The 19,430-nt window shown below is 42.3% G+C and overlaps 1 protein-coding gene across 1 annotated transcript; it reads left to right on the plus strand.

The window, feature by feature from the left end:
- The first annotated feature begins 7,116 nt into the window (after positions 1-7,116).
- slc1a8b (solute carrier family 1 member 8b) lies at positions 7,117-19,424 on the plus strand. Its single transcript, XM_047016435.1, has 13 exons — positions 7,117-7,390; positions 8,205-8,284; positions 8,765-8,980; positions 14,237-14,279; positions 14,456-14,666; positions 14,835-14,934; positions 15,940-16,173; positions 16,412-16,606; positions 16,737-16,871; positions 16,980-17,097; positions 17,962-17,997; positions 18,114-18,146; positions 18,327-19,424. Exons 1-13 carry the CDS (start codon positions 7,226-7,228, stop codon positions 18,471-18,473), a joined length of 1,713 nt encoding a protein of 570 aa, XP_046872391.1. The 5' UTR covers positions 7,117-7,225; the 3' UTR covers positions 18,474-19,424.
- Positions 19,425-19,430: the final 6 nt, after the last annotated feature.

Genomic DNA, 19,430 nt, shown 5'->3' on the forward strand with positions numbered 1-19,430 from the left:
ATACCCCCTTTTTGACCAACTCAACTCAATCCAGCTATACTAATCATTACAAGAGTGTTGGAAGAACCGAATTAGCCAGATCATGATTAGCACGATGATGTCATCTTGGATATAATGTCATTTGATCTCTGATGTGATAAGCGACGTACGGAGAACGGGCCCCTGGAGAAGACCCCAGTCCAGCTACTATGGTTTACGTAGAGGCCGCCAGTCTGATGACCTTCGTGAGGAGCTCGACATATTCCTCCTGATTAGCCTAGTCTCCTCACCAGTAGCCTCCCAGTCCAATCTTGGACCCATACTCGTCAGGGTGAGTGGAGGGGTAGGACCCAATTGCACGAGAGATGCAAGGCATTACGATGAACAGAGGTTTAATGATCAAAAACAAGAACACAGCTAGGGTACTTACAGTGACAATGGATAGTAGGACAAGACAACGGATAGTGTTTTAACCTTCTATTTTTACTGTGGTAGTGGACCACACTCCCCCTGTGACTATGCTTGTTTTATGTTGTTACTGTATTCCTGTTTTGTATGTTGTACAGACTATGGTGGCAAACCAGTTTCCCCATTGGGGATCAATAAAGTAAATCATCATCATCATCATCATCATCATCATCATCATAGTAGGACAAGACTATGCACTGCATTTTTTACAGATATTTCCTCTTTTTCCATAAAACAATTATATGCGTGCGGATTTACCAATATTTGCAGTGTAGGGCTGTTTTGGCAGCCCCTTTGTCACTGGTCACCCAGACACTTGTCTGGGACAGTCGTTGATTTGCATGAATGCTAAAATGACAATCACACCTTAATGACACACCTCTGGAGAGGTGGTCTCAACAATTGAAGAGGAAGGTGGACAGAGGAAGACTCTGTAATTATCATTAAAAGTTGTGTTCTTGAAAATAAGTTTCTAAACAGCTTTTAATGTCATGTTTGATATACTTTTGTTTCTTATTTTATGTATTACATGCTAGTAATAATTGTATTACTGTAACATGTACATGTAGCCTGGGTGCCAGCCCAACTTCTCCCCGCCCACAAAAAAATTTGGTCGGGAAGTTGGGTCTGGAGGGTCTCGTATTGGGGACAACTACAGAAAACCAGAATCGGGACGGACCAATGAAATTGCCAGGGCGGGCTTTATACGATGATGGACAGATGATCAACAGTAACGTAATCAACAACGTCACGAAAGAGCGCTTGGGTTGAAATTGTTTTCAACAAACAACATATTACGTTGCTCTGATTGGTTGTAGGTCTATCCAATTGAGCGAAGAGGCATTTGTTTTACGAGTTCGGTTGAAACACGCCCCGTAGTCACAGCCCAACTGAGTTTTCAGACTCATATTCTGACTAGAATTATGAGTATGACAACGTTAGGCTAATGTACATGTACAGGATTTACAGAGTTTGTGCCTGCAGCAGACCATCATGTGTTTCATATTCCCCTGTCTTGCAAGGGAACCACTTGGTCTGCTGCAGCCTTGATTAATGATCCAATTAGAATTTGTATGCATTAGACAACTTTTAGTCACATGACCGGTGTCCCCATTTTAGTCATCTTAGGTGTATATAGGAAGAAGTTTTACCAATCACTTTGAGTTCTGTTTATGATACAGCTCCGGTGCGTTAGGCGCCTAGTCTTCATTGTGAATACCTTTGTTAACCATTGCTCTGAAGGTATGTTTTGTAACATACCATTGGCAGGGCTCTCAAGTTTTGAAGACAGGCAGGAATGATATTCTCTCTCTCTCGTGGGGAAGAGGGCCACAACATCATGGCCACCAACAAAACTCAGCAAGGAATGTTCTTGCTCCGGCTTTAACCTATGGATATTTGGCAGCGTTGCCACAACCGCAGAATAGCTTCGCTCGCATCTTTCTCCGCCGCCATTACTGAACTACTCAAACTAGTGCACGACATTAACGTCATCGTTCTTAGCCACTCCCTCTGTTCGCTGATTGGACCTACAAAAAATGTGTTTCTGATAACCGACTTCAAAGTCAAACTCCCAGACCTAGTACAGAAGCAAAATCCAAATTGAGCGGAAGTACGTGGGAGGGCAGAGCCAGGCTAGGTCACAATAGGTGCGTTCGACATGGACTACGGCTGCATGAAACAACCGGCGAGAGTGGCCGCTTGCAGTCGGGGAGGAGTTGAAAACGGCTCTGTGAAGTCGGACATTCCAGCTTCTTGTGGTTTGCTGCGTTGATGTCAGTCATGGCCGATCAAGCGCTGTTTGCTTACTTTACTTTATTTATAATTTAACTTGGTCTTTCCGTTAGTGAAGAGGCTGACTAAAACCTTTTCTTCAACACATTTTTTATTCAGTTAAACTTTTTTGAGCGTTGGCGAAACTGAAGGTGTCCGAATATTACAAAACACGCGTCAAAGTTGTCGTGTGTGAGTCTGGCCAATCATGAAATAGCTGTGTCGTCACTTGAACCCGTGCAGTTGCTCTTGAGAAAATGTGCTCGGCTACACAGCCAGCAGTTCTCGAATCGATCTCACGGTACTTGATGGCGACGTCACAGTGACGTATCCTCAGCGCCGCCTCAAGTCGGACAAAAAGTCTAACCAGAATTCACTGTTTCACTCAGCCGCCTGCAGCCGGCTGCGGCGCGGCATGAAGTCGGGTCATGTCGAACCACCTATTGACTGCTTGGTCAGAATCACCGAAGATAACACAAGGGTTAAATTGACTGATTAATACTATAAATGTGCAGACATTCCTTTTTCTTTAAAAGTAGACCTACATATTTAGTATGTATACATTGTTGTAGTTTTTTTTTTCATTACTTGGAACAACCACTATTCTACAGGAAATCACTGTTCAAGTTCAAGTATTTTATTTGTCAGGTACACAGAACAACACAATGTTAGACTGGGCACTGAAATTCTTAAGACAAGACAACGCAAGCACCTGGCATAACCAGGAATGGATTAACAAACGGGCCTCCCGGCCCAGGCCCAGGGGCCCATGAGCTCAGGGGGCCCATAACCCAGAGCCTCGGCGTATCGTCGCTGTTATTAACTTGATGTACTAGGGTATTGATATGATGATATGCGCCGTAGCCGGTATATGCTAGGCTTAAGTCATTAATGTCTTTAACAGGGCCCCAAAAGTCCTACTGATTAAAATTAAAAATAACCTAAACATTCACTTTGAAGATGTCACAAGAAAGAAACCTTCATGTTGCCTTTCAAGTGAGTGTTTATCCCCTCAGTTTATCTATAGGACTTTAGAGGGACTGAGTACGTGCAAAATGGGCCCTTCAACTTTGTAGGGAGAAATACAAAAAGCAAGTGCAAAACAATAGCGAGCTGTGTCTAAGCAACCCCAACACACTATTTATTGAAGATATAATATTGTTAAGCCTATTATGGTAATTTTTCAAGAAAGAGAGAGGGGGTTGTGTCTCAAGCACTTTTGCATTTTAAAACAACAATATCAATATTATTCCTGACAAAAAAAAAAGAAATTGTTTTGCCAAGAGAAATGTTTTTTTTTTTTTTGCGGTGAGGGGGAGGGGGGGCCTTGACACATCCAGGCCCAGGGGCCCATGGTTTCTTAATCTGTCCATGGGCATAACATAACATATAAGTACACGGAACATAATTTACATTTTAGCTGAGCTTAAATAAGTGAAACCTCCTAAATAGACAGATAGCAATAAATAATCGACTATACTAAATCTTCCTAAATTACAGATAACAATAAATAGTACACTTTACTAACCCTAAATGCACATAAAACCTGTTTCAACCCTATAACCTATTCTAACCTAAGTGGAGTACAGTACAATAGTGCAATTTGCAGATCAGTGACTAAGTCAATGACCATACAGGAGAGTATAAGTGACTAGTGTGCAGTAAATCAATGTAGGTACAAGGGGCATTTTCATAAATTAACTACTAGATAGCCTACATTTACATTGATTGGCTATTATATCCAGAATTGAATTCTTGATATCCAAAATTCTAATTCTTGATATCCAAAATGCAATTTCTTGATATAAAGCATTCGAATTTTGGATATCAACAATTCATTGGTTAAATTATAAAACGGCTTGTCATAGTCTACAGTTGATTTCTCATAACTTCATTAACACTTCAGAGACGGATAGTTTTCTTAAATGCGATTCCTTTGATCCTTGTGGTTTTTTAAGGAATCGCATTTGAGACGACTCTGGCCGATTTACGACTGCTATTGCGAGTTCGGAAAGTCTTCTGAAGTTCAGAACAAATCCCAGATGAGAAAACTTTCATGAATGCCAAATGTTTTCCTAAATCCAATTCAGAAGAAATTCCTTCTTAAATTCTTCTTAACTGCGTTCGAAAATGAGGCCCAATGATTTTACTTCTGTTAGTCATGTCTTTGAAACTTTCAGTTGACGTCTTATTTGTTTAATCTTTTTTATGTTCATTCAACTATCTAACGCAGTTAAGAAGAATTTAAGAAGGAATTTCGTCTGAAATGGATTTAGGAAAACATTTGGCATTCATGAAAGTTTTCTTATCTGGGATTTGTTCTGAAATTCAGAGGACTTTCCGAACTTGAAATAGCAGATTCCTTAAAAAACCACAAGGATCAAAGGAATCGCATTTAAGAAAACTCTCCGTGTTTGAAGTGTTAATGAAGTTACGAGAAATCGTTGGTGATTGCGTACAAATCAACTCTACAGACTATGCCAATCCGTTTAATCATTTAACCAATTACGTTTTTATATCCAAAATGCGAATTCTTGATATCAAGAATTGCCTTTTTGATATCAAGAATTCGAATTTTTGATATCAAGAATTCGAATTTTTGATATCAACAATTCATTGGTTAAATGATAAAACAGCTTACCATGACGACATCCTCGGATTTAAATAATTATAATAATTAAACTTGCTTAGTGTGCACACTGTTAGATCCAGTGGAGTACAATTTCACTGCTCATCTTACTTGTATGATGTTGCACCTGTGCACCTGTTGCTTTTCGCTTGGATATAACTTGCGTTCCTGTTGCTTTCCTAATTGTGTCGATTCTGACTGCAAACGTCACTGCTGTTGCGTGCCGTTTTTAATAGCTGTCGGGGCTTGTGTGTATGCAAATTCAGGAGCACGAGGACACGCTTTCAATTTAAGAAAACTCTTCCCGGGGAGCTCAGCTCAGATAACTTCTGCTGCGTCTTTTTCTTACGTTGTTTTTCTGAAGCCCTTAAGAAACATTTCAGAAGAAACTTAAGAAAATGTTCGAGAATGAGGCCGTTTGCAGTATGTCTGGGTATGTGTGTGGTTGTGTATGTACAGTATGAGTGTATGGCTGTAATGTGTGTTAAGGCTTTTTTTAAAGGCTCATCTTTCTTTGCATACATGTATGTACCCTTCAAGTTTCTTCCTGTTCATTGTCCCAGAAGGGGATTAAAGGTGATTGTATTGCATGTCACACTGCCCAGCATGGTGTGGCAGGAAGGAGTGACAAGACAGAGGCCCTGGACACACACATACTGGCATGGATGCTGGAACAGCAACACATGCAACCCGAGGAGAGATTTAGCTTGCAAGGCCACAGAGACATGGGATTAGCAGGGCCCTGGAGGGCAGCCGAACATCTGAAACCATCTGGGACGTCTGGGTCACAGTACTGACCTGTTACGCTTCTATTGAGTTTTGTTGACCTCATTCTATAGTGTCCTATAGTTCATATTACTAGACAGCAGGCATTGCATACTGTAAACAAAATATTTGCCAGAATGTAAATGCAATTTTTTTGCAATTCCTTATTGTGTTCCCTAGACCAGTCCCACAGTGGACATGGCTCTCTAAAACCAAAAGAGCAGGAGCGGATAGAACATAGTGGCAACATGCCACTTCATGTGAGTGTGCTTCTACGATAATCTGAGGATGCTTGTGTTAAAGTGATACTTATATTGCTCAGCCACAGCAATCCCTGTACATGCTGACTTTGACTCTGCTCACAGGGAGACAGTCTCTGAATAGACTACTCAGGCTAAACTCTCAGTAAGACCGTCACAGCTTAGCAACAAAGCACAACAAAGGTTAGTCTCTAACTTTGTCCTCCTGTAATGTTTATTGAATTATACTGTGAACTACAGTTGAACTACAGTGTGCTTACAGAGCTCCATACTCTAGAGAAGTCACATTATCTTAAATCCTGTTTAGGAAAGGGAATCGTGTAATAATATTTTGATATACAAATGCACTTAATTACGTATAGTGAATGCACTAAGTCATATATTATATAAATTGCTTTTGTGATCCTGGATTTCTTTACATTTGTTTGCTTGACTTCTGCAATATATGTGTTTTCAGATTTGATAAAGGAATAACAAGTACAGTAAGAAAATCGGAATTGACTGTTAAAGCATATTACTTTGATGGCACAGCTTTTACATAACTTCAACATGATAAAGTACAGCCACTGAGACCAATCCAGTCAATTAACTATAGTCAGAGTCAAGTCACCTGCCCTCAAATACAGATGGATTTGTACACATACTGGTTGATAAATCTTAATAATATGAAGTCACATTGTGGTATTCTGGCATTTTCACATTACAGTGGAATTTTTCAAAGTTTTTGGACAAAATCAATCTAAATCCCCAAATCCATTAGAGGAATCATCATCGCATCATCTGTGTTTACAAGACAATGCAACAGCAACTTATACAATATCACTAAAAGGTTGTATATTTTTTGCATTTGTTGTACACTGACAGCTCAACACTGTCTTTGCAGCATTTGACCAGAAATTAATGCCTCAATTTCTGTAGTATTTCCTGGAGGACTTGTCCGCAAAACCTTTGGTGCGAAGATTTAGGGAAGGCGTTTTGTACTGCTCTATGAACAGTATTTCAGAATGAAAAGCCTGGGCTCTCTTAAGCTTGTTTTGGGCAGGAGTCTATGGGAAGCATAAACTCTGGATTGTCTAATCCTGTTAGCGTGTGCTTTGTTGGGAACTATTAAGCCTAGACTTCCTCCTTCAGTCTGGGTATGTCCAGAAGTGTGTGACAGGCTGTCACTCAGAGCTGACAGCAATTAATACAGCAGCAGTCAGTGCAGCAGGAGCAAGAGAACTAGGAGCATCCAGGCTCGGAGGTCCAGAGGCTCTGGACTAGCAACCTTTTCCCTAAGCCACCAGACAGACTGTGGTACAAGGTCAAGACCCAGCTAGGAACAGGACTGTAGGTAACCCAAACCAGCAGGATGGATATCATAAGGACGGTCTCTAAAAGGGTGCTGCCAGTGAAGGTGAGGGCGTACGTGAAGGACTACTGCAAGAGGAATGGACTCCTGACCCTCTCTGTTATGGCGGTGGTGACAGGCTGTGTGCTGGGCTTCTTCCTCCGGACCTTCAACCTGTCCACTCAGGTGAGTGGCGTGTAGGGGACACTCAAAGGGTTGGATCTGTGTGGGTGGACAGGGGGTTGGGTTCTGGGGGTGAACTGACAAACAGGTCTAAACCGATGTAGTTTAAAGTGAAGTGGAGGGCTTTGGGGGGCAGTGTGTTCATGGGGGATCCAGTATGAGGATGTGGAAATATTAGTTGCAGATAAATGCTTTAGATCAGACATTGATCCCGGCACAGGGAGATCCCATAGTTAGTGACGCCACAATAGCTTTAGGTCTTATGTAAGAAAACAAACTGGAGGTCAGGCAGCAGATGGATGGATGCAGATAAAAACCTGGCATAATGGTCTCAAGGTGGGGTTGAGATGGAGTACAAAGGCGTTGACATTTGTCTGTCATGTCTTTATACAGAGATTAAGAACCTGTGAGCATTGTAAAATACTGTTGTTCTCTCTAGTTCTGAAGGTTAATCCATGTCTTGCCACTCTATTTAGGTAAGACAAAACTTGAACTGTCTAATTGTCTGACACACTCAAGTAATCTCGTACTTAAGCCTGAGCCAGGATTCTACTGTAGTTTATGTCAAATAATACAATACACATCTCAGACAATTCCTAACCTTAACATTAGTAATTATACACAGTACTTATTTACTTTATTCACAACAAGAATATATTGCTGTTAACCACAATTTAGTGATTACAGTAGATTGATATTAATGGACCTCTGCCAGGCACCAGAACCAAAGACACGAACTTCACATGTATGTTTGTGTCTGTGCATGCATGTGTGTGTGTGTATGTACATATGTGTGTGTGCATGTGTGTGCCTTCAGGCTAAGATCTACTTCTCCTTCCCTGGAGAGCTGCTGATGAGAATGTTGAAGATGTTGATCCTGCCTCTCATCACCTCCAGGTAACATTAAAACACCCAAATGCTACCAATAACACAATTGATCTCTGGTCCAGATGGAATCCAAATAATACACAAGGGCGTTAGCCTTAACCTTACAGTGCCCAGCTAGTTATCTAGCACTGTGCTGTGGATTTGCTGTGCACCGGTTTCTTGGCCAGTTGCTATCACTTGCCTCTTGGCTAAAGTGTCATAGGCACCTTCTGAAGCCACTAGTCGTCCTCCAATAAATAAATTCTCAATGTGACTGCCTTGTTTAGATAAGGCTGTGGTACTGGTGTAACATTCTGAGCCCCTGAACAGTAAATTAATAATAACAGCACAATGGTCTATCAAACCTAATTGAATCAAATAGAATGCTTAGGCAATGTTATTCCAGTCATAATGGAAGACAGGTTACACATTATTTTGTCGATAGAAACGATGGGAAGAATAGACAGTAGAAAAAAAATTGAAAGCTAAAGTCCTTCCCTTCCTGTCCAGTCTCATGTCAGGCCTGTCGGCCATGGACACTAAGGCTAGTGGGCGTCTGGGTATTCTGACCATCACTTATTATCTGTGGACCACCTTCATCGCGGTCATCGTGGGCATCGTGCTGGTACTAATCATCCACCCTGGCACGGGCTCAGAGAAGGAGGGACATCATGGAGGGACCGGCCCGGTCATGACCTCCGCAGATGCCCTGCTGGACCTCATAAGGTACCTGGATGCCCAGGCACCAGCACACACGCATGCACACACCTGCACAATTTCACACACACATGAACTCATGCATGCGCAGACTCCAGCATGGATGACACACACACACACTCACGTAGATTTGCAAAAAGGGACTTGTACAAGGACGTTCTTTTGCTATTCTCAAAATCATCCCACAGATGTTTCTTTAGAAAAGAGCCGTGGGCACACAATAAACACACTCTGCTTTTCCAATGAGTCAGATCTGAGTGTTGCTCTAAGACTGGTGAAATCCCAGGGACTCTGCATGACCCTTCTAAATACATAAATACCTTAAATATCGGCTGCCAATTTCCACCCCAAAGCTTTAGAAATGCTCCGTCTGGATTTCCTAAACATAGGATCAGACAATTTCCTGTCCCTGGTTATGAATCAGTGATTAGTCTCATTAATAAATTAGAGTTAAAGTAGTTAAATTAACTAATCAGGTAATTCATCAGTAAGTCAGGTTATTTAGTAGGTGTATCAGTGGTTGGTGGTGGTATTGAGGATTTACTTTGTTAAACCAGTTAGACGTAGTGCACCCAGTGCAGGCCTGGTTAACCCAGTATAACCCTGTAAACTGACGACCACCTGGTCTACACGTGCCAGGAAGGCAGCTTTATTACCAACTCAGTCTAATGTATGGATAGACAAATCAGATAAGTCTGGTCAAATGATGATCAAAGATCACAGGTTAACTAAATGATGATCAAATCTGATCAAAGATCACAGGTTAACTAAAACTTTATTGTTTCATGTTCATTCTTATTAATTGTTCCAGTCACACAATCCCCTTAGTCGACTCGGTTTGAATTTGAACACATTTAGGCCCTTCAGGACCTGCTAGGTCTGGCCGGTTTAAAGATCCTGTAAAGTGGAATTGAAAATGAGTTTTAAGTTCATCACACCACAGACGAATGTGTTGTTAACTAACCAGTACCCATCCAAATTAAAATGAAAAAAAACTGACAAGTATGTTAAATTAGGCTTTGAAATCGTGAGAAAATCAGCAGTCTTCTCTGCTTAATACAGGGGAGGCCGCGTCGCCTGAAGGATTTTAATATCCGCCTCAAATTGATTGAATTTAGCAACAACAGCAACACTAGCTAAATCAATTGCAGATATATCCGAACACACCTACCTGCAGTATCTGAGTGTTTTATGTATTATTTACTTTGTCTTTGCATCAGGGGCGATTCTATGATCAGTCCTTTAGGGGTGCTCAGCCCCCAATGAGAATGTGACATGAATATAGTGCCTTGGAAAAGTGCTAAACCCCCTCCTGTTAAATACATTCTTAAATTCACTCCATAACAATTAATACATTTATATATTATTATGCAAAATATTGAATAAAGGAAAAAACTAAGGATGTCCCTTTCTTCATGAACTACCAACATCAAATTATAATAAACAATAATATATAGCAAAAAATATTGTTATTAATTTTAAGGGTGCTGATGTGACGGTATGCAACGGACGTGGCCACGCTCGGTCACTACAAGGCGTCGTTCGCCACTCGCTGAGCACGAACGCACAACCTCTGACTTGCCAAGCGCGACCACTACCAGCTACCCCATTGAAAAGCTAGCTATTCTTTGACGCGGGTAGCCCACTACATACCTGCTACCAGTGCTAGTGCTTAAAACGGTCTAAAATCGCCACTGCTTTGCATCATACCAGCTGAGTAACAGAATGCAACCGTCTGTGATAGGTGGCTGTGACGTAGATTGGTCGGGTTTTGGCTCCGCCTATACAAAACCTGAGCTGAAAACGGAAGACAAACTGTTCAACGGTCTAACTCCACATTTCAGTGCGACAAAGTTTTCGCGCTTTGCACATGCTTTCATGAACTAATTTCACACGTATATAATGTACTGAGAAGCAAATCATGGAATTTGCTTTACAGGATCTTTAACTCTTCCGGCAGTGGAGATCCTAGGTCATCATTATATCAGACTGTCTTAAGCTTCCATCTTCTGAGAAGAGCCGAGTGTGGAGGCTTTACTGAGAAGGGCCTGTGCAGGCTTGCGTTGCGACCAGGCTTACATCAGGGGCTCCGTGTCAGAGCACCAGCTAAGATGACAAGATTAGGGCTATCTTTAGAGCCTGGGCTGGCCGATTGTGTATATGAGGCTGTAAGACAGCTTCCAGAGGTAAGTTGAGCCCTCTATCACGTTTGATAGGTTTACTAGCTTGGGGGGGTCATTTCACACTTTTTAAACACTAGTGCAGTGCCCGTGGTGCAGTCGGTGCCTAAGATGTCAGTGAAACACACAATTACATATTCCTTGAACTAGATCGAAACAGTGCATAGTGTCCATGATAAAATTGGTGAAGCACACACACACACATTTTTTGAATTATGGATAGGGCACAGTGCCCGTGATGATGTTGGTGACACACACAGATTTCTAGAATTATAGATAGATAGAGCAGTGCCTGGTACGATGCAAAGCAGTGGTGATTTTAGAACCTTTTTAGGGGTGCTCAAGCTAAATTTCATCTCAGCACCCCTAAAAATAATAATAATTGTCCTCATAACATTCTTTAACATTACATATTACTGCGCATCGAATATTTCAAATTGAAAAAGACGGCAAAGAAGTCCGTCTGGCTGTTGCGTGGCAACGATTTATGTAGGAACTATACTTTGTAGTAGCGGAAGAATGACGGTTTATTATTAAACTATTTTGTTTCTAATTGTTTTTATTGATGAAACCATATCAAATATTTGTAGTAACAGTTTTAGAAAAGCAATAAGCCCCGCGAGTCCGTGGTTTACGCTGATTTTAGAACAGGTAAGGGGTTTATCGGCACTCCGCTTTGCGTCGTGCCTAACAACTCCCCTTACCTGTTCTAAAATCAGCGTAAACCACGGCCTCTTGGGGCTTATTGCTTAATTATATACTAGTAGTATAATTGGACCAATACGCTGTTCTTATTGGTCCAGAGACGTTCTCAAAGGTTAACAAATCAGTTTCTTATATACTAGTGTAATAATTGGACTAATACGCTGTTCCTATTGGTCCAGAAGACGTTCTTAAAAGTCAATAAACGTTTTTAACCAACCAGAGAGTTGTTCTGTTCAGTTGTTGATGTGTTGCCTTGGAGATGTAGTGACGTCACCAGTGCAAGTGCAGCTGATTGCTCTGACAACATGGCGTCTGCTCCAGATTCGACGTGTTGGATTGGGATCTTCCCACGTACTGTTGTAGTATATAAGAAACCAAATGTTTACTCTTCGACAGGTCAGCAAACGCTTTGTTGCCTCGACCTACGGTCTCGGTTAACAAACGTTTTAACAAATCTCGGTTTACAAAGGCGTTTGCAGACCTGTCGAGGAGTAAACATTTGCTGTTTGTATACCTACTGTAAGTTCGCAGAGGTAAACAAATGTTTTTTATGGTGCCTTGGAGATGTAGCGATTGACCTTAACAACGTGGCATCAAAGTATAACTATAGCTCTAGCCTAAACAACCAAATATGTTTTTTTGCACAGGTCCGCAAATGCTTTGTCGATTCGACAAAGTTTTAAAGAGTTGTTTTGAAGAGTTGCTTGATAAATTGCCTTGGAGATGGCCGTGGCCAAAGAATGGCCACCCTGCCGGCCCCCCAACCTCACGGCAAAAAAAATAAAATAAAATTGCCTCTCTAATATGTTCTTAAGAATAACAAATAGGCCTCTTTATGTATACATATGTATATATGATCGAAATGAATGGAATATTGCACTTAAAATGCTACAGTTTACCTAAATAAATTATCGCCTAAAATGACAATTCATATTGTGTCTTTCTGTCACTTGCACTAAAAACATCCCCGTCTCATGTTAAGGTCCCGAACCCCCTCACATAATCATGACACATCGCACTCGCACATTATCCAAGCACCCATTCCAATAACATGGGATTATCAATAAGACATCATTAGTGTCCATAAAACTAGATGAGCCGTTAGAAAACTGCTGCTCTGAGTGATGCAGTGTGTGAGTTTTAAAATAGTTGTTTTTGACAATCATGTGCCACCCCAAATGAAAGACTGGCCAGAGCTGGCCCCCCCAGAAATAATATCCTGGCTACGCCCCTGTTTGAAAGCAACTGATTATCGGTTGTAAAAGCGAATTCGCTTTTAAATAACCTTACTACGCCAAGTTTAATTTAATTGTGAATGCCTTTGTTAATCGCATTAGTTCAATCGCGGTACTGCAGTCCGTTGGATTACAAAAAGGACACCTGCAAAATATTAATTTTGCAAAGTAACTGATTTTTTGAAAAATGTGTAGGAAACTCGGTGCAGACCGGATGACCAATCAGAGTTAAGGGGCTGGGACACAAAGAGAGCAAGCCAAACTGGAGGCAAATCATTCTTTCATTATTTTTCATTATTTTATGTCGAAATGCTTATCCAAACAAGGTACTTTGTGGCACTGCACTCCGTTGGATTATAAAAAGGACACCTGCAGAGAATTAACTTTGCAGATTGCCTGTTTCTTGAACTAAACCCATTCTAATTTGCACACATACACACACACAGATTCCTGGCATTTTTAGACATATGTCTTTTAAAACAAGACCCCCCCCCCTCCTATAAACACACACACACACACAACCACCTGACTCCTTCCCAATGCTCAGCCAAGACAACCCGTTTGACCATGATAACGTGGTTGTGGCAGTATAGTTACGACATAGAATTTTACAGAATCCCATTCGCATCCACCCTTGAGAGCTTTGCAAACGACAGGGTCTGTCAAGAAAGGGGTACGATGGGGATAAAGCAAACTGGTGAACGTCAGACCATTGGGCTTTTCCTCAGCTGTGTTTAATGAGTAGTCTTAAAATAACCACATTTTCAGATCTCTGCTTCCCAATAAGGCTTTCTAAATAAAGATGAGTTACTTCAGTAAAGGGATCTGATTCAGGAGCCATGGGCCTCATTTAGGAATGTCCATGTAGATGAGTTGGTAAAATGCTGCATCCTTGCTGGCTAAGTCCTGCTAAGATCCAAGTCGAGGTGTAGAGGTTACCCTATCCTCTGAGGCAGTAACCATGTATTTAGTGAACACAATACATGACAATGCAACACAGTAAAGCACAACACAACACAATAGAATGCAATACAACACGATACAATGCAATACAATTGACTACACTAAACTAAATTGAACAGCATTTAAATAAAATGTGAAAGGACTCCTGTTCCAACACATTCTTCTATTTTCTATCTTTACAGAAACATGATCCCCTCCAATCTGGTTGAAGCAACCTTTCAGCAGGTAAGTGGATTTCGATGTGTATAACAGTCCTGGAAACAAATGTTGGACACATGCCTTTATATTATGTATTGAGGTTCAAACTAACAATTTGAATGCATGCACACGCAATATGTAAGGAATCCTTACACTGACCTCTGACCCTGATCTCTGACCCTGACCCCCTGCTCCATCCTCAGTATCGGACAGATCTCGTGCCCATCGTGACCTCCAGCAGCAGTGAGTCCCAGGCCAACTATGTGTACGTGATGCCTGACTACCACAACCCCCAGCTTGGCCACCCGGTCTTCCTTGAGATCACCCCTGCTCCAGACGTCAAGTACAAGATTGTCCCTGGCAGCAGCAAGGGCATGAACGTTCTGGGGATCGTTATCTTCTCTGCTACCATGGGTATGGCACACATACACTCACATGGACACATGTTCATATTTGCAGGAATTCACATACATTTACACACACGCATTAAGTCAAATATGTATGGATGTTCACAAACAAAAACAGTCAACTATGGACACACAAACACACACAGACTTGTGATTCCTCATTCCATCTGTGCAGGTCTGTTGCTGGGGAAGATGGGGATGCGTGGGACACCCCTGGTCCACGTGTGCCAGTGCATCAATGAGTGTGTCATGAAGATCATCACCGCGGCCATGTGGTGAGACAGCAAATCCTTCACACACAAGGACACACACACACACAATAATGACCTCCAGCGCACACATAAGAACACATACACACACAAGGATACACACATAAAGAGGCACATGGCTGAATGTTCATTGCATATTGCAGCCTGTGGTGAGATAAAAAATATTGTTCATATCTGACCATACTCTTAATCCCTTCTACACAAACAGAATGATCAGATTAGCCAGTTTAGCTGCCATGTCCAGATTACCTCTCAAGATTAGTTGACTTTCAAAACTATTAAGCATAGACAGCAACCGTGTCTGAACTGTCCTTCACACAGCGCAGGGATTTGATGATCCAGGCATGTGGACAGGACTCAGATTAGGATTGCAGGGACCATTAGTCTCGTCACCCTCTGGCATGAGTCGTGATACTGCAACTCAACCACTGCAATGGAACCCATCTGATAAATGTGCAAATCTCATGTAAAGTATAAAGACCTACAGTCTCTGCAGTACCCTGCCCTCTACGCACACACCTACTGTCCCAGGTCACATTATAATATAACATTGTACATGCTGTATGAACCATTTTGTGTTTGTTCATACCAACACATGCAGTCCACACACATGCAGTCCACACACATGCAGACCCTCTGCTCCTCCTCAGTTTCTGGAAGAGCATGCCGTTTACACAATCTTGGATTGACATTTACTTTTCTATTCACTTGATCCAGTTGAGTGGATAGTCATGTGTAACGGGTGTCATCGCATCGCAATTCCTCCTGTTCCTCCCACACTAGGTCCACTGACTCGCAAACACGCCGATCGACCTGTTGTTTTTACCTCATTTGGGGGGGGTCCAAGTCTTAATTAAGGGGATCAAACCCCCCCCAATCCCCCCTGTAATTCGAACCCTGCATGGCATGTCCAATGCCCAGTACACTGGAAAGATGGACACAGGCAGAATAGACAGCACATTACATAGCCATGCACAGTGGACTTACAGTCCATTTGTCTATGTGTTTCAGGTACTTCCCTTTTGGTATCGTATTCCTGGTGGCGGGGAAGATTCTTGACATGCACGACCCAGCCCATCTAGGGGAGAAGCTGGGCATGTACTTCATCACGGTCCTGGCGGGACTTTTTGTCCATGGTCTCATCCTGCTGCCGCTCTTTTACTTCATCCTCACCCACAAAAATCCCTTCACCTACATCCGGGGCCTGCTACAAGCCCTGGTCATCGCTCTCGCCACCTCCTCCAGGTGTGTTTCCTCTGCGGGCTGGGTCTTGGGTGGGGTGGAACCGGACAGTCAGTATGCTAATCCAGGGGGATGAAATGAAATTCAAAAATGCTCTTTCTTTCTCTCTGTCCCTCTCTGTGTTTCTTTCTGTCTCTGTCTATCTCCCCTCCATTTCTCTCCCATTTTCCTCTGTCTGTCTCTTTGTATCTCTACCTTTTCTCTCTCTCCATCCCTGTCTATCTCTGGTCACCTCCCCAAGTTCGGCCACCCTTCCCATTACCATGAAGTGTCTGTTGGAGAACTGTGGAGTGGACCGGCAGATAGCCCGCTTTGTGCTGCCTGTGGGAGCCACCATCAACATGGACGGGACAGCACTCTACGAGGCTGTGGCGGCTATCTTCATCGCCCAGGTCAACGAGTATGAGCTGGACTTCGGGCAGCTGGTCACCATCAGGTGAGAACACCCTTGCTCTCTCTGTCTCTCTTTCTTTCTCCTTTCTTCCCTCTCTCTTTACTTATTTCTCTCTTTCTCTCATGTTGTGTTGTGATTTGCTATGTTTCACATCCTGGTTGTTGTACTGCAGTATCACAGCAACAGCAGCCAGTATCGGGGCTGCTGGAATTCCACAGGCCGGCCTTGTAACCATGGTGATCGTTCTGACCTCCGTGGGGCTGCCGCCCGCTGACATCACTCTCATCGTGGCCATCGATTGGGTCTTGTGAGAACAATAGCCTGTCTGGAAACCACAGCATTTATGGTTGGATTTAACAAGGAGGTGATAAGATGTCATGCAACAATGTAAAACTTCCTCCGTCTGATTTTTCAGAGACCGTTTCCGCACAATGATCAATGTCCTGGGAGATGGCTTGGCTGCTGGGATCATGGCTCACCTCTGCAGGGATGATTTTGACTTGGGTCCAGCAAAGGAAATGAACTCCCACCGGGTATGAACATGACTAGAACATCCAACTTTGCAATGTGCATTTATTATACCTGTAACCTCAGGCGCTAGACAGTAGGTACGATAACATATCTCCGACGTTAGTAAGAATCGTTTCAAAGCTTGATCAGGGCACCGATCTTAATGCAGTCATGTGCATTAAACTGCTGTTCCACTGACACTACACAAGCTGGGGCCAGTTGTACTGTTTGAGAGACCAGTTACATTAAACATTATTGTTGTCATATAGTTTTCTTCTCTGTATTGTAGGCAAAAAAAACAAGGTTTAAAATCATTCAGACTCTACATTTAGGGTGACCACATGGAGGTCCAAGCTTGTTGTCAATATGGGCATTGGCAACCCCCCAGAACTGCCCCTGTCCACGAAAATTGGCTGAACAGCAACCCCTGGTCACAGATCAGGTCACCGATTTTGGTACAACACCGGCTATCACTCAGTACGGCGGGGACCAAACATGTCTTTGGAAGGAGTTTGCAAACAGTTTGCAAATAGTATTAGTCTGCTGCATGCACACACTGTGTAAAATCTGTGAAATATAATAAACAAACAAAAAACGTATCAAACATTAAATTAAAGCTATTCAGATTAATATTAACAGGAATACAACATTTAATGAAGATTTTGGAGCGTTCCTTAGTTCCCCTTTCTCTTCAATGTTGAGACCACCCCTCAGGGGATCTGGGCTAAAAGGTGAAAATGAAAACTCTCTGAGAATCCATGTGGGTCCCCTTATTCAGTCGTACACGTTCAGTCCTACTAGCAAGAGAGAGCGTGAGAGCAATTGAGTGAGAGAGAGAAGGTGTGTGCGCTAGAGAATCTAATTAGTTTGATGTGTTTTCTTTGCAGAGGGACACGGTGATCTCCCTCTCTAATGCAGTCCGGGTAAGAACATTAACTTGACTCTAGAGAGGGAAGGATGTGTGTGCGAGAGAGAGCAAGTGAGCGAGAGAAAGACCATTTGACTAATTGCCTAGTGTCTCTTGTGTGTTTTTCTGCAGAGGGACACAATGATTTCCTTCAATCCAAATCGGGTAAGAACATTACTTCTACTGACTTTGTAAGAGAGGGAAAAAGAGGGAGGGAGAGAGTGAAAGAAAGAGCAAAAAGAGAGTGAGGCTAATCACCTTTTGTCCATGAAATCTTCAGAGAAATCCTTTTAAAATCTTTCAAAAGAAGATATCGTGAAACATCTGTACTTGTGTTTTCCGCAGAGGGACACAGTGATTTCCCTGGGCACTCACAGTGTGACAATGTCTGAGGCCCCCCTTCTGTCTCATCGCTGCGACTACGTGTATGACGTGGATGGAGAGTCTGTGACTGAAAAACCTGTGCCTAGCTATGCTCTCTGTCAGGTCTGAGATCCATCCTCAGTCAACAGCAGGGGGTGATGGCTGCCTTCAACACACGCATACACACGCACACACAAACATCTAAAGGCATCAAGCAAGAAAGAGTGGTCACCGTAAGGTAGTTGGACCACCATTATCACAGTATCAAAGCCTGTGGGTTTAATGTTCCAGATCTATACACTGAATATGCCGTTTGAAAAAGGAGACATCAGTTCTGTTAAAACATTGATTACTCACACCTGTGCCATGAAGCAGAATAAGCACTTTTCCTCCTGATTTTGTGACTGGATGCCTGGCTGACTGACTGGCTCTCACAGGTGTACACAGATTCAACATTATCTGATCGTGTCAGACTATTACGACTAAAACAGCAGTTGCCAGGACTGTGATGCGCTACACACGTTTTACGCAGTGTTCTGTGGCCTACAGACAGTTTTTTGTAGACGTCAGACTTCTGTATTCAGAGTTTTTAAATTATTGCTTGACGATGTGGTTAGAGATAAAATCAACTAATTTTGGTTAGTATACTAAATGTATTCTGTTTAATGTACCACTTTGTCCCATTATGCACATCCTAAGTGTCATTGTGCAGTCGGTTTTGGAGTTGCCTTAAAACATTACCATGTCACAGCTGAGAATGTTACAACCTTGAGACTTGAAATACTTCCTACCATATGTTTGATATATTTTGTTTAGGCACAGTGCAGGTCCACTCTTTTACCATGTATAGTAGCATCTGTCTATACTGAGTCAGCCGACACCAAACTCCTTACAGAACCTTGTCTTGTAACTTTAGACCCAATAATTATCATACGTGATTTGATAGGGTAGATGACTAGGTGGATAACATATTCAACTAAGATTGTATGTTGAACTTGGTTTAGAGGCATCAACAGCAATGATGGAAAACAAATTGTGTGAAATACAGTGAAAATGTTTGCTTTTATACATGATACGTTATTTTTG

The sequence above is a fragment of the Hypomesus transpacificus genome, chromosome 3, assembly GCF_021917145.1.
Source record: "Hypomesus transpacificus isolate Combined female chromosome 3, fHypTra1, whole genome shotgun sequence".
Classification (NCBI taxonomy): domain Eukaryota; kingdom Metazoa; phylum Chordata; class Actinopteri; order Osmeriformes; family Osmeridae; genus Hypomesus; species Hypomesus transpacificus.